Source organism: Aotus nancymaae, unplaced genomic scaffold (genome assembly GCF_030222135.1).
Source record: "Aotus nancymaae isolate 86718 unplaced genomic scaffold, 86718_ANA_hifiasm-v0.15.2.pri h1tg000032l_0, whole genome shotgun sequence".
Lineage (NCBI taxonomy): Eukaryota > Metazoa > Chordata > Mammalia > Primates > Aotidae > Aotus > Aotus nancymaae.
The window spans coordinates 3,069,922-3,085,994 of NW_026988445.1; the positions used below are offsets into that span (position 1 = coordinate 3,069,922).

At 38.5% G+C, this 16,073-nt stretch overlaps 1 protein-coding gene across 2 annotated transcripts in view; it reads left to right on the top strand.

Moving 5' to 3' along the window:
* Nucleotides 1-16,073, top strand: part of CENPF (centromere protein F) — a 57,973-nt gene that overhangs the window by 12,510 nt on the left and 29,390 nt on the right. The window contains exons 6-10 of one of the 2 annotated variants that reach the window (XM_012459644.2): nt 933-1,224; nt 2,351-2,553; nt 10,350-10,475; nt 11,532-11,660; nt 13,429-13,551. In XM_012459644.2, the coding sequence (XP_012315067.2) occupies nt 933-1,224; nt 2,351-2,553; nt 10,350-10,475; nt 11,532-11,660; nt 13,429-13,551 (873 nt within the window). The remainder of the gene's footprint in view (nt 1-932; nt 1,225-2,350; nt 2,554-10,349; nt 10,476-11,531; nt 11,661-13,428; nt 13,552-16,073) is intronic. The other variant, XM_012459647.2, reaches the window with a different exon arrangement.

The window sequence follows — 16,073 nt, forward strand, 5'->3', positions numbered from 1 at the left end:
AGGGCTTGATGAGATGGCAAAATTCAGCAAACTGTTACCGTAAATACTGAGAATGCAAAAGTACCTCTTCCTTAGAGCTTAACAATTTTTATCATTTTCATGACTTTAACCCTCAATTTGATGTCATTAGGATTCTGATATGTAGCAAAGGCATTGCTTATCAAGATGAATAAAAATTAAGTACTCATTCTCTAGTTTGTTTTAGAAATATCATGTGCTTTGTCATCCAATTCAGTCATTCATAGCAATTCTTCCCTTGACATTGATTCCTAGAGTTATTTTATGGAAAATTTGAGTCTCTAGTAAACGTTAACTCTCTTCCTATGGCAAAAAAACGTGCTTGCTATAAAAATCTAATGGTGCATTTACCTCCATGTCTTGATATTTGTCAGAATGGAAGCAGAGAGAATAGAACAATGCAAAGCAGTAGATCATCCACAAATGCATATTATGTAATATTCAACACTCGATGTGACCTTTCTTTTGGGATAGTGATATGGTGGGACGTGAGATTTTTTGAGAGTTCTTTAGTCTAATGTTTAATTTTGATTCTCTTGGACAAAGCTATAGGGGAGGTGACCAAGGACAGGCTAAGAAAAGCCTGTTTTGGAATTCAAAATGAAAGTGAACACTCACATATGTTTAATGGATTCTAAGAAGGATGCAGAATAAATAGTAAGACTTAGCCCATTTTAAATAAGTTGGGCATCAGATGGTGGTAGCTTACTCCTTCAATGCTAAGAAGTCGAGCATTAGAACATTCCATCACTGGGTATTAGACTTATGGTTTACTTGACTTGATGAATGTTCTTTCTTGGTATGCAGTGCAACTGTTAACTTCTTGGTATTATGGCTTTATATTCTATCTGAAAATAAATAGCCTTGAGTATATACAATCTTGAAAGGGCTCTGAAGCATTTCTATTTCCACAGAAAGCAAACCAGACTCTTCCACAAACCAGCATGAATCACCGCGACATTGCCCGGCATCAAGCTTCATCATCTGTGTTCTCATGGCAACAAGACAAGACCCCAAGTCGCCTTTCATCTAGTTCTCAAAAAACTCCAATTAGGAGAGATTTCTCTGCATCTTACTTTTCTGGGGAACAAGAGGTGACTCCAAGTCGATCAACTTTGCAAATAGGGAAAAGAGATGCTAATAGCAGTTTCTTTGACAATTCTAACAGTCCTCATCTTTTGGATCAATTAAAAGTGCAGAATCAAGGTAACACTGAGCTAAGTTAAGTTTAAATTAATTTTGCTTGAGGTAATTTCACAGGTGATTTCAGATAGTTTTAATCCCAGAAAGTGCTTATGTTTTTTGTTAGGCATGTTGGCGTTCAACATCCTAGCCTGGTTATGTGAAATATACTGTCTTTTCAATAATGATAAAAGGCATCATAGTTTTGGAATGTACTTTTATTCAAAAAGCTGTGCCTGGAAACCTCTGAAGTAGGTTGAGAGGCTTTGACTTATCTTTCCAGAAGAGGCCGAGTGGGTTGGTTACAGTTTACGCTCCCCATGCTTCTCATCTGGCTCCTCTTGTGACCCACAGAACCAGCCTGTGGTCTGACTAGCTTTGGCCAGAGGTTGTGTGTGTGTGTGTCTGCAGAACAGCTTTGCTGTGCACTGCCAGGTTGTCCATATGGGAGCAAACCTGTAACCTTGGCTGCTGTGCCACGCTGCAGCTGACAGCCAAGGGTACCAGGTGGTGTTTTGGAATCTACTCTGTAGAATATAATAATTTCCAGTGCTGTGATATATTGAAAATCACTGTCAGTGTTCACTGGTGAGAGCTGTCATGTAGCCAATGCCGTTGGAACCAATGTTGTGCGTATGTGGGAAAAAAGTGGAAAAAAAATCATTGTTAATTTTGGCAGTATGGGAGGTTCACACTGTCTTAATGTTTATTGGAGGTAAAACTACCAGAGAATATAGGAGGATGAACTTTTCACTGCTTAGCACTGATTTGCATGGATATAGGCACAAAACAAATATAGTTTGCTGTTGTATAAAACCAAATGATAATTTTAACAGAAGTTGTCATATGTGATGTACTTTTCGCAGTCTCAATAAGACAGCATTCATGATTTTAGAAAAGCATTTCCCCTACCATGTTTCTTTGTGAAAATGTAAGAAAATCTGTTTCTCCTGCTTTCTATAGAGTATTTGAACGCAAATGACAATAGAAACTAACGATTGAAATTCAATCCAATTAAAGCAGCTTCTATGTTTAGTGTAAATATTTGTTTCATCAAAGATTTCAGAGTAGAACAAAACAAATGATAAGTTATTAACATTTTGGGAAAGATAAATATGAATTGGAGCGTGATTTTTGTTTGCTGTTTAAGAGCTAAGAAGCAAGATTAATGAGTTGGAACTACGTCTGCAAGGACAAGAAAAAGAAATGAAAAGTCAAGTGAATAAGTTTCAAGAACTCCAACTCCAACTGGAGAAAGCAAAAGTGGAATTAAGTGAAAAAGAGAAAGTTTTGAACAAATGTAGGGATGAACTAGTGAGAACAACAGCGCAGTATGACCAGGCGTCAACCAAGGTACTTGACTTTCCATGAATTACTGGAGAAATCTTCATCTTTTCATACACTTATTTGGAAAGAGTATTTTATACATAAGTTTATGAAATAAATGTCAGTAATGTTCTTTGTTAACATATGCTAGGCACTCTTGATGCAATTGAACTAGAAAGTTGTTTTAGAGTTGGTCAGACTGGGATCAAGCCTGGTGCTGCACTTTCCCAGCTGAGTGATGCTGGGCAAGTCACTGATCTCTTTTATGTCGCAGGTGGTAATAAAGAATAAAGAAAATGTATATACAGCATCTAGCCCAGTGTGTGGCACATAGAATAGGCACTTAAACTAATGGCGCCTCAAAGGAGTTTTAGGAGATTTGATAGGATTTAATTAATCTACTGCTGGGATCCTATATATATATAGTTGGTCCATTGTATCTATGAGTTCTGCATCCATGGATTCAACCAATTATGGATTCTAAGTATTAAAAAAAAAAAAAAGGCCAGGCACTGTGGTTCACGCCCAAGTCCCTGCACTTTGGTAGGTTGAGGCACATGGATCACTTGAGGCCAGGAATTTGAGACCAGCCTATCCCACATGACAAAACCTTGTCCCTACTACAAATACAAAAGTTACCCAGCTGTGGTGGTGCATACCTGTAATCCCAGCTACTCGGGAGGCTGAGGCACAAGAATTTTATGAAGCTGGGAGGTGGAGGTTGCAGTGAGCAGAGACTATGCCACTGCACTCCAGCCTGGGCAACAGAGTGAGATTCTGTCTCAAAAAAAGAAAGAATGGCTTTGTCTGTACTGATCATGTACAGACCTTTTGTCCTTGTCATTATTTCCTAAACAAACATCACAACTATTTACATAGTATTAGGTATTACAAGTAATCTAGAGATGATTTAAAGTATATGGGAGGATGTGCATAGGTTATATGCAAATGCTATACCATTTTATATTAGGGACTTGAGCACCCTCAGCTTTTGGTATCTGCAGGGAGTCCTGGAACCAGTCCTTCATGGATACTGAGGGATGACTACACCCACCATTGAATCTTCGTAAGACTGCAGTGGAAGCCAAGCTTCTTAGCCCGTTATTTTGTTGTTGTTCTTGTTGTTGCATTGGTCCTAGCCTACCTCTCTAGTTAGTCTTATCTCCTCTTTTTTCTACTCATTCATTTACTGACCCATTGCACAAACATGTACTGATATTTGTGTGTGCTATATATTAGGCATTGTTTCAGACCTGGGGCTGAAACAGTGATAAATAGACAAAAATCATTGCCTCGTGGAGCTTCATCTTAATAGAGGGAGGCAGAAAATAAATAACAAAAATAAAGTAATATAGATAGTATGGTATGTGGTAATAAGTATTGTAGAGAAAAATGAGTTATCTTCTAAGACCAACCATGAGGACTTGGTGTTTACTGAACCTACACCTACCCTTTCTCTGGGCCCAGTGTTTTCTTATATTTGCTTTTCTGCTTGAAATGTCCTTCTTTCCAGGTCTGGCTCTTATAACTTCCTCATTCTTGTGAGCTCCTTCCCTCATCTCTTAATGTAGTAAGATATTTTCTCCTGGCATCCCCGTTATGACCCTTTTATTATTGTTATTTGTGTTCTAGCCCTCTGGTTCCCACACTTGGCTAATTGACAGAATCACAGAGAGCTTTGAAAGATGAACTCTGTTAGGTCTGCTATGTTTGGGTGGGCCTAAGGAATTGACTCTAGGTATTTCTGAGGCTTTAGGTAAAAATCATTGTAGTAGACATATTTCTATTATTTGCTTTGTGGGGGCAGACTCTTTGATTTGTTTACTTAAAATTTTTGTTGTAAGATAATTGTAGATTCATATGCAGTTGTACAAAACAATAGCTTGTTAATGTGGTGGGTTACACTGATTTTCATACATTTGAATGAGCCTTGCATCTTTGGAATAAACCCCAATTTGTTAAGGTGTATAATTTAACAAATACATTTCTGAATTTTATTTGCTAATAACTTATTAAGGATTTTTTGTGTCTATATTCATGAAGGATATTGGTTGGCTTTCTTTTTTTTCCCCTGCCATCTTTGTTTGATATTTGTATCAGGGTATCCTAGTTTTGCAAATTAGAGTTCCTTCCTTTTCAGTTTTCTGAAAGAGATTGTGTAGAATTGTTTTTTTTTTTTTCCTCTTTCTTTATATATCTGAACCTGGAGATTTCCTTTTTGGGAGTTTTAAAATTACAAATTCAATTTTTAAAATAGTTATAGAGCTATTAAAATTATCCATTTCATATTGGGGGAATTAGATTAGTTTGTATTTTCATCTAAGTTGTCAAATTTATATAGAGAGAGTTGTTCACTGTATTGTCTTATTCTTTTGATATTTGTAGTGATATTCCTTGTTCATTTCTGATGTTGGTAATTTGTGTCTTCTCTCCTTCTGTCAGTCTTACTAGAGATTTGTCGTTTTATTGATCTTTATTGATCTTTCCAAAGAATCAATCAGCCCTTTGGTTCATTGATTTTCTTTTTTTTCCCCCGTTTTCAGTTTCGTTGATTGCTGCTTGCTTTAGGTTTGTATTGCTCAGAAAAAATGTCTTTGGAACCTCTTGATTGATGACGTTGTTGAGTTTGTTAACATACTTGCTGATTTTCTGTTTAGTTGTTCAATTAATTGTTGAGAGAGGGATGTGGAAGTCTCCACCTATAACTGTGATTTGTCTATTTCTCCTTTGATTTCTTTGTTTTTGCTTCACATACTTTGCAGCTCTGTTGGTTAACACATACACATTTGGGATTGCTATGTCTTGGTGGATTGACCCTTTTATCACTATATAGTGTCCATGATAATTTTCTTTATTCTGAAGTCCACTTTGTTTGTTACTAATATAGCCACTTCAGCTTTCCTTTGATTGTTTGCATTATGTATTTATTCCTCTTTACTTTCAACTTGTTTTCTTATATTGAGGTGACTTTCATGTAGACCACATAGAGTTGGGCCATGGTTTTCTATTTTTCTATATATGCTTCCACTATCTGTCTTTTTTTTTTTTTTTGAGACGGAGTCTGGCTCTGTCGCCTAGACTGGAGTGCAGTGGCAGGATCTCGGCTCACTGCAATTGGCACCTCCCGGGTTTAATCGATTCTCCTGCCTCAGGCTCCCGACTAGCTGGGACTACAGGTGCTCGCCACCACACATGGGTAATATTTGTATTTTTAGTAGAGATGGGGTTTCATTATGTTGGCCAGGCTGGCCTTGAACTCCTGACCTCAGGCAGTCCACCTACCTCGGCCTCCCAAAGTGCTGGGATTATAGGCATAAGCCACCACACCTGGCCTCCACTATCTCTCTTTTAATGGGTTTATTTAGACCATTTACACTTAATGTAATTATTGATATATTATGACCTAAGTCTGCCATTTTATTTTTTGTTTTCTATTTCTTTCTGCTTTTTCATTTGTCTTTTTTTTTCCTGCCTTTATGGGTTGCTTGAACATTTTTTAAAAATCCACTTTGGTTTGTTTATGTATTTTTGAGTGAATCTCTTTGTAGAGCTTTTACAGTGATTATTCTAGATATTATATTATTTATACTCATTTTATCACAGTGTTTTCATTTTACTAATTCTACTGAAATTTACAGACTGTTTCCTCCCTTTTCATCCTTTTACCCTCCCTCATTTATAATAGAATTGTCTTAAATGTTTTCTGTACAGACTTTCAGAACTACATTTTGCTTCAATTCTTAAATATATTTTAAAAAGCTGAGGAAGAGGAAACCCTATTGTGTGTGTGTGTGTGTGTGTGTGTGTGTGTGTGTGTGTGTATGTGTAATCGTTGCTAACCTTGTTTTTCCTTTTCTCCTAGATTTCCTTCCCGGGTTACTTCTTTATTTCCTTTCTGTTTAGAGAACTTCCTTTAGCCATTCTTTTAGGGTAAGTCTGCTGGCCACCAATCCTTTAGCCATTCTTTTAGGATACGTCTGTTCTCCACAAATCCTTCGTTTTCCTTTATTTGAGAATGTCTTGATTTTCTTTTTACTCCTGAAGGATATTCTGTTGGGTATAGGATTCCGTGTTCACAGTTCTTTTTCCCAGTGTCACAGTGTTTTTCTTCAGGTCCTGAGCTCCTTAGTCCATCTGCCTTCTTCTCTCCATCTTTCAGACTTTTCTTGTGTTTGTTTTACTATAATATCCAGGGTTTTTGTTTGTTCTAGTCAGGAGGAATAGGGAAAAGCGTGATTATCCCATCTTCCTGGAAGCAAAAGTCAGGTTCATTTTTATATATTCTCCTAGTGCAGTGCCTAATCAGAGAAATTCTGGAAAAATGTCGGTTAGATATATAAAGGAACAATGGAGCTTCAGTGGAACAACTATGACCTTCTTTGATCCATACATTTAATCTCTTCATGCAGTCTCAGTATGTAATAGTAATTTGGTCTTTTAAGTTAGAAGGACTTGGATTTGAACCTGGCTCTGCCACATCCGAGTTTTATTGCTTTTTGAATTATTTAATGAACTTCTGAGCCCCAGTTGTCTAATCAATAAAATTGTGTTAATAATGCCTGTGTCATGGGGTTGTTGTAAAGATTGAGCATTTTTTAAAGGCGTTAGCATAGTACCTGGCACATGGTGAACTTATAATAATATTAGCTGTTATTATCATGGCTTATTTTCAAGTTTCTAATTAATGAAGCTAATTTTCAGTTGCATTTCTGCCAAGCTAGGCCTTCCTGTGTGTAAGAATTACACTTCTCCTTGTACATTTTACTTCTTTGGTTTTGGAGTGACAAGCTTACCAAATCCTTATTCTGTCTGACACATATAATCAAGTTTCTTCTCATCAAATCATGAATTAATATTTTTGACTAAGATAGGGCTAAGAATACAGCTCTGGCTTTCTATTAGAGTCTTCTCTCCAGGTATTTTTTTTTTTTTGGAGACAGGGTCTCACTCTGTCACTCAGGCTGCAGTGCAGTGGCATGATCTTGGCCCATTGCAACCTCTGCTTCCTGGGCTCCTACCTCAGCCTTCCTAGTAGCTGGGACTATAGGCGCCTGCCACACCTGGCTAATTTTTGTATTTTTAGTAGAGATGGGGCTTCACCACATTGCCCAAGTTGTTATCGAACTCCTGGGCTCAAGCAATTTGTCCACCTCAGCTGGGGTTAACAGGTGTGAGCCACTGCACCCAGCCCCTCTAGGTTTTCTTTCTTTCTTTTTTTTTGAGATGAAGTTATGTTCTTGTTGCCCAGGCTGGAGTGCAGTGGCACGATCTTGGCTCACTGCAACCTCTGCCTCCTGGGTTCAAGCTATTCTCCTGTCTCAGTTTCCTGGGTAGCTGGGATTACAGCCACCACACCCAGCTAATTTTTTTGTATTTTTAGTAGAGACAGGGTTTCACCATGTTGGCCAGGCTGGTCTCAAACTCTTGACCTCAGGTGATCCTCCTGCCTCAGCCTCCCAAAGTGCTGGGATTACAAGCATGAGCCACTGCATGCAGGTTCTTAATACTTGTTTATTCTGTGCTTTTTGGGTTCCTTTTTTCCATTGAGTCACAAACCCATTTAACTGAAAATTCAGTCTATTCTTTTCTGTCTTGTCCCTAAGGATAATATGATCTTGTCAAAGGTTTAACTGAACTAAAATTATGCTATGTTTATGCTGTTTCCAGAACTAAGATTAGAATTATCTATTAAATCCAGAACATTAGAATTATCTATTAAATAAAATGGAATTACTGTTAAAAAGATCAACACCGTGTTCTTAAGTGAACATATACTGTTTGTAGCGTATCTTTTCCAAGTATGTACAAATTATGTGAGATACAAGGCTTGAATTCATGGAGAAACAGAGCATTGAGCTGGCAGCAGACCTGGAGTTTAGCACCCATTCACAGATAAAAAGGTCCAGAAAGCTTAAGGGAGTAAGCCCAGAGTCGTGTGATATGTATTTTCAAGGACTTGAGCTCTGGGCACTATTTTAGAGTATTATGGAGCATTGATGACACCTAGTGGTCAGATACTCTTATATGAATTAGGTATTGTTGATAATAGAATGTTGTTTAAAAAATTTTAAATAAAACATAAGTACCTTCTAAAGTCTCTTTTAACCTGCTATGTTAGTAGAAAAGGAATCTTAATTCCAAGATCCTTTAATGGAATGTATTGCAGTTTGAAGGAGCGCCATTAGAGGGCGCCAAGGGTTTATTCATTTACTCTGTGGTGCAACGTGGTTTTTTTTTTTTTTTTCCCTGAGATTTGTCAACCATTAAAATTTTGAACCATCTCTTGAGCAGTGACTTTTTTTTTGTTTTTTCTTTTGAGACAGATTCTCACTCTGTTGACCAGGCTGGAGTGCAGTGGCACGACCTTGGCTCACTGCAACCTCCGCCCCCTGGGTTCAAGCAATTCTCCTGCCTCAGCCTCCCGAGTAACTTCAATAATATAAAAATTAACCAAGCCTGGCTAATTTTTATATTTTTAGTAGAGATGGGGGTTTCACCATGTGGCCTGGGCTGGTCTCAAACTCCTGACCTCAAGTGATCCTTCCACCTTGGCCTCTCAAAGTGCTGGGATTACAAGCGTGAGCCACCACGCCTGGCCTGAGCAGTGACTTTTGCCTGAGTTGTCTGCTGTTGTATCCTCAATGCCCAGAACAATGCATGACATGTATAATGGGCTCTCAAACAATATTTGTTAAATTCATATTTATTTTTGTTATGAATAATCTCTGTAATGCTTTTCTTTGGGCCTTTGAAAATTTAAGGGCAATAAAGATCAATGACAAGAGGGTCATTGAACATCTGGCTCAAAATTTTAATTTTTTGAGTTTGGTATTTTTTAAGGCCTGATATTTGCAAAAATCATTTAGTCATGAATGACCAGCTTGGCCCTTTTCTTCTTTGGTTAGTTAATAATTGGTGGTTGACTGGTCACCAGGATTTTTTACTGAATTCTTTGTAGCGACTGAGTATTACATAGTGTTTTCTTTTCCTCTGAATTCTCATTTCTATTTACATTTCTATTGTTTCTCAAGGTTTTAAATCAGACTTTGGAGAATCTACATTACTACAGAGATCTGCCTACTTGGGGCATTTCTTTTGTAGTGGAGAATTCTTCCCCACCAAGAGGAAGTTGTCTTATTATTCCCTGGTCTTTATAGAGTTGTTTGGTAGGGGAGGTTAAGGATTCGAGCCCATGGGGAATATATAGAGGAATGACTTTCAACACTTGAAGAGTTAAGACCATTTCGTTCCAATTTAATTTTACAAGAGCATCCTAAATTTTCATGTAATACATGTCTTAAAAATTATTTTAGGGATAACTGGCTTTGTGAAAAGGCAGTTGACTGTTCTTTGTATTGCTTATGGCAGCATGATTAAAAACCAGTTGTGATACTCTCTGGAGTCCTGTGAACCTCCTGAAATTTAAAGTGGCAAACTGGGAACATTGTGGAAAGAAGCATTTTAATATTTAAAATTTCCCACAAAATCCATTATGCTTGAAACAGACTACCATATGAGGGTAATGGGTACCCTCTGATAATTTTACAGCTTTTAAATTACATAGGTTAACGCCATTGCATTTTAACCTCTTATTTCCATGTAACAAAATGTTAGATGAATCGTTAGACATGATGATGTCTGTTTTCATGGCACAAATTTGGAAGTATTTATTTAAGTGGGCTAATGCTTTACATCCTTGCTAATAGTTCCTAAATATAAACTGTGTGCTAAAATCATTATAGTGGTTTTTCTAAAACACAAAATATTTGTTCTTTTACTTGAGCAATATTTGTTTTGTCTTGAACATTTTTATTTGTTATTAGTGTACTGCATTGGAACAAAAACTGAAAAAATTGACAGAAGATTTGAGTTGTCAGCGACAAAATGCAGAAAGTGCCAGATGTTCTCTGGAACAGAGAATTAAGGAAAAAGAAAAGGAGTTTCAAGAGGTAAGGTAAATGGATTAATGAGGTGTTTGTCTGAAAGGCTTTTTATGGGCTTTTCATAGTTTGATTACTTGGAAAGGGGAGTTGTTTATCACAATTTGGGAAATTCGATTAGAAGGGAAATGCTTTGTGAGCTAAAGGTCACTTTATTTTCCTTCACATCTTCACTTTTGTGCTTTTTTTAAAAAATCTTTCAGTTTTTGATTAGAGAAGGGAATGAGTATTCAGAATTTATCCATGTTTTCTGATTTGTTTGAAATTTGATATTCAGTAGGAAAGGATCACATTTCTTCTTTTGGACATTTTCTCTGCTGTGAAGGAAATTGTATTACATTCTCCAGTTGGGTTTTATCTTTTTTTTCTTTCACTCTATTTCCTTTATAGCTCCAGTTGTTTTTAAAGCCTGTGGGCTGGCAAATAAATTAGAATGGTAGTTGATGTGGAGAAAGCAGTTGGCAGAAGAGTGAGGTGGAAGGTGCCCTTCCATAAGTATCTGCCAGTTTGGTTCTTTCAGGTGATTTAGCCTGAAAGTATCATATGGATCGAGAGTCTACAGACTTTAAGTAAGAATGCCTGGAAATGTTAGCTGGTATCCTTCTGTGGTTATTAAAGTTAACTGGTGGCATATATATACTTCCTGTCCTTCTAAATTTAAGCTCGTTTAAAATGATGTACAGTTGTTTGTGTTTTAAACACCATTTGAGTATGTTTGTTGTTGTAGTTGAGCTGTGACTGTTGTAGCTCACTTCTTCTCTCTTGCTCCTGATCCTTCAAAATAGAGGTAATTAATTTAAGACCGAGCTGAGGTGGAAACAGGCTAGTTTCTATATGGTCAGCTGATAGAGCCCTTCCCCTTTCCCTCAGAGACCTGGATTTGATGCTTGGGCCCAGCATGGAGCACTGAGGCTGACTGTGTTTATCATTAAGTGAATGGTCAGCTCGACTCCCTGCTGTCTCCTGTGCTCTCTGTATAGTCACCTGTTAGGATGCTCATGTCTCACCCTGGAGTCTCCCAAACAAACCATCATCAGGCTGATGTTCATGCCCTTTGTTTTGCAGGAGCTCTCCTGTCAGCAGCGTTCTTTCCAAACACTGGACCAGGAGTCCATCCAGATGAAGGCCAAGCTCACCCAGGAGTTACAGCAAGCCAAGAATATGCACAACGTCCTGCAGGCTGAACTGGATAAAGTAGGGGCTGTGTCTTTCTCTCCTCAGTCATCCCCTCTTGTTCCTTATACCTGTTACTTCTGTATCATAACTGATATACAGTACTTTCAAAGAGAAAGCACTCCACCTTCACTTTCCCTATCAAAGTGGAGAGGGTACAGAACCATTATGGCTTTATGTTTCCTCATCTGGAGAAAGTGTAGGCGTGAGTTAGGATTTTAGATCCGAAAGTCTATGGAGGTCTCTGATACTCTGTTTGTTCTCGGTTATGTGACCAGGTGGGAGCTGGCCCAAGTAACTTATGCCCCCTAGTAGTTAAAGCACTGAAATTTATAATCAATTTACTCATTTAAGACTCACTCCCAAAATAATCCTATCCAGTTTTGTGGCTTTGCATATCGTCTACGTGATGATGACTCTGCCGAGCCTGGGCGTCTGTTCTGGACTTCAGATGTGTGGGTGTGTGTTTGACAGTCCAGTCACGTGTCTAAAGGCACTTCACATGTATGATGCTAAGAGTTGAACTCTAGGTATTTCTTTTCCAAACCTGCTCCTCCCTTAGTCTTCTCATCCTGCTAACTTGCACTGACATTCTCTACATTGCTGGGGCCAAAACCTCCGTGTCACCTTCTATTCTTCTTTATCTCTCACACCGGAAACTGCTCAGGTTCTCAACATTTTCTTGTTCCCTTGGCACTGCTTGTAATATTACAGGGCAGGTGTCTTTGTATATGTGTGTTGATGTTCTGTAGGGCAGATTTCGGCATGTGAAATCAATGGCTTAAAGAACATATGCATCCTAATATTTGTGTTTTTGTGTGCTTGTGTTTTGTTTTTTGAAACGGAGACTCGCTCTGTCACCAAGGCTGGAGTGCAGTGGCGTGATCTCAGCTCACTGCAACCTCATCCTCCTAGGTTCAAGAGATTCTCCTGCCTTAGCCTCCCAAGTAGCTGGGATTACAGGTGTGTGCCACCACGCCCTGCTGATTTTTGTATTTTTAATAGAGACGGGGTTTCACCAGGTTGGCCAGGCTGGTCTCGAACTCCTGACCTCAGGTGATCCGCCTACCTCGACTTCCTAAAGTTCTGAGATTACAGGCGTGAGCCACCCTGTCTAGCCAGCATCCTAACAACTGATAGTTACTGCCAAATTGCCCTCCATAAAAGCTGTAGCAGTTACTCTCCCACCAGGTACAAGAGAGGGTCTGTTTCCTCTCATCCTTGCTAATTGGAGATAGTCTTGGTTTTTAAAAATTTTTGCCAGTCAAGGAGTGAAAAATGTTTATTCACACTTCCTTGGTTACCATTGAAGCTATTTCTTTCAGTAACCATTTGTATTATTTTTTATAAACTTTTCTGTTTCTATCCATTGCCCTTTTGTTTAATCATAGAGGCGCTTTATATGTTGTATTACAGATATACTCTCTTTTATTCTGTTTTATATATTGACAGTGTGTTCTCCTAGCCCGTTTCTTATCTCAACCTCTTTTTCTTTTGGTTATTTATTAGTACCTAGCTGTTTTATTTTTTGTGGTTAAATCTTTTTCCTTTGTGGCCTCTTTGTCAAACCCAGCCTCTTTCATCTCCTGTATGCTGTCGCCAAGTGATGTTGCAGGTTCACATTATGGTATTTTAAGATATATTTAGCCATGACGTATATTGTATCTCAACCAAAATAGATGGCATTAGTTTTTATATTCCATGACCATTTTATTGTTGAAGAATACATGATTAATGAAAAAGTAAAGAACATAAAAATGAAACTCGGCCTCTTTTCCTTTTTGTATAGGTCACATCCATAAAGCAACAGCTAGAAAAAAATGTGGAAGAGTTTAAGCAGAAGTTGTGCAGATCTGAACAGGCATTCCAGGCAAGTGAGATCAAGGAGAATGAGCTGAGGAGAAGCACGGAGGTACGGGAGGAGGATGCTGAGTTTTCTCCACTTATGTACAGGACCAAGTGCAAGGGGAAAGGAAAATTCCTATTGCATTTGTCAGTAGCTTATCATGACTCTGTGCCCTTTTCTTTTCTATCTGCCAGAAGTATTACAGAATATTCTGTATATAACCCATGACAGAGGTATGATTGCTTATTTTTCTACTCTTTATTCTGTATGTAATTACTCATATGCATCTAGCAATTATAGCATATCTAACAATGTGCATCTACAACATGACTTGTATTAAGAATATGTGCTCCTTCCTTAAAGATTGTCTTAAAGTCCCTAGGAGGTGGAAAGATGGAAGAAAGGAAGGAAGTGATTTTTTAAATGGAAAGAAACAAAATTGTGGATGGAAGTATCATCTAAATCCCTTTTTTAAGTGTTGGCGTTTGAGACTTTCAATATTAAAAACACATGGCAAGTCATAGATTTAAATAAACAAAAGTAGTGACAGATAAAGAGTTTCTAGATTAAACATTCTTATAAAACCATCAAGTAATTGTCAATTATATTACTCTGGCTTCAAAAGTCGACACTGACCTCAATGTTCCGCCTGTGCACGCCCTCGTTGACAGTATCTTTGCAGATCTTGTTTTGTCCACAAAATAGTGGATGAGGATTCCTGAATGGCATGGATACCCTGATGGGATTTTACGCACACATACTTCAATTTGGCTTCTCTCTGAATTTACTTAGTGGCCTGGAGTTTATTTTAAAGGGTTTAATTAAGAACCATTCAGTGGCAGTTAATAGACTGAAACAATTTGAATAGAGCCACAAATCAACATAATTTTAAGAAGAGGAACAACACAAGAATCGTAGAAATTTCTTCTCCATCAAACCTCACAGGAAAGAATGTTTTTCTGTTTATTCTTTAAATGTTCTATGATCACTTTAGGCTGTAAAGATTAAAAAAAACTTTCTCTGTAAAGAACAGCTGTTTGTTCAGGTGAGGAAAGTCTGAACGTACTTAATCCCCACCGCTTTGCAGAGTGTATCTCAGTGGTAAAGTCAGAACATCCTGTCAGTAGTAGACAGGAGATTGTTCAATGAGCTAACCCCCAAAAGGCAATGCTGCTGGGGATAGGGGGCCACAGCTCCAGCCACCAAAGTGGAAGAAAACTTCAAATTAGATGATGGTTTCATCAGCAAACGTTTTCAAATGGAAGCATTTGTTTCAGCAAAACAAATGTTTGCCTTTTGGCCAGTGGGGACCAACCAACAGATGCTTCTGCTAACATTTCCACAGGCAGACTGGCATCGAACTCTTCCCTCTGTGAGCTTCCCTTTCAGCCAGGAACTCTCCCGCGACTCCACTGGCTGCCTGGTGGAAACATTTTGTAAAAGCAATCATCTGGTTAAGAGAATCCAAACACTTTTAAAACTGCTTGCTTGGCCAAGTCGCAGTAGTGGGCTGGACATTGTCTTGCAGGTGTTTCTGAAGACGCGCTCATCCCCACAAGGTCTGGTCTGTGAGCTGTAGAGCTGTGCTCAGTTAACCCTTAGCCTGTACAGAGGCGCATGCATCACGTTTCACTGGTATTTCATTTGATGTCTGTGTCAAATGAGGGCCTCTACATGAAAGTGCCTAGCACAGGGCCCGGAAATGAAGTTAATATTTGTCTTAATTTATGGTTATGTTTATGTACGTGTCATCTTTTGAGGGTGATAGCAAGATTTCAAAGAGTTTAGCTGGCTCTTGTGTTTTGCATTGGGATTGGGACCAGATAAGTGATGAACCCAGTTCGAGTGGCTGTGTAACTTAGTGGGAAATGATAGTGGCTTTAGAGTGAGCGAGATCTGAAATTGCGTTGGTTTTCTGCCACCTACCACTATGTGACCTTGAGACAATGGCTTACCCTTTCTCAGTCTGACTTTCCTCATCTGCATATAGGGACAAATCATTCTCCTCCCTTTTCAAGGGTGTATTCTTGGTTAAGTTAAATATTGTATGTAAAGTGCTTAGCCCAGTGCCCAGCACATAAGTGCTCAGTTACTGCAGTCCACCACCTGCTCATTGCTTTGGTCTTTGACTGCCATGACCTTTTGATGTTAGCATTGTTTGCTGTCACCTACAGGCACAGGAAGTGTGATCAGAGGACAGTGCACTTGAGATTTCTCAGATTTAATATTTTGCCTGTTCTGTCATTGTGTCACTCTGGGTATCTCTTTGTGTCTAATTATAAGTGAGCACTAACAAATTTAGCACGCTTATAGGTTTTGGATGCCGAAATAATGTGACAGTTGTACTGAAATTTTCCTTGTCGATGTTTAGTAAACATGCTGCTCACGATGAGAAATTATCAGTACTGGAAATGCGATTTAATGGCCCAATCAAGGGTAAAGTTAACATTTAGTATCAAAGTGAATGGAGGGTTTAGATAAGCTGCTTGTCCAGTATCCAGTGCCAGCCCTGTAGCATTGGGGTTAGGCAATAAAATACCATCGTTGGACAATCAAGGTGAGGGAACACTTGCTTGGGGACCTTTCCA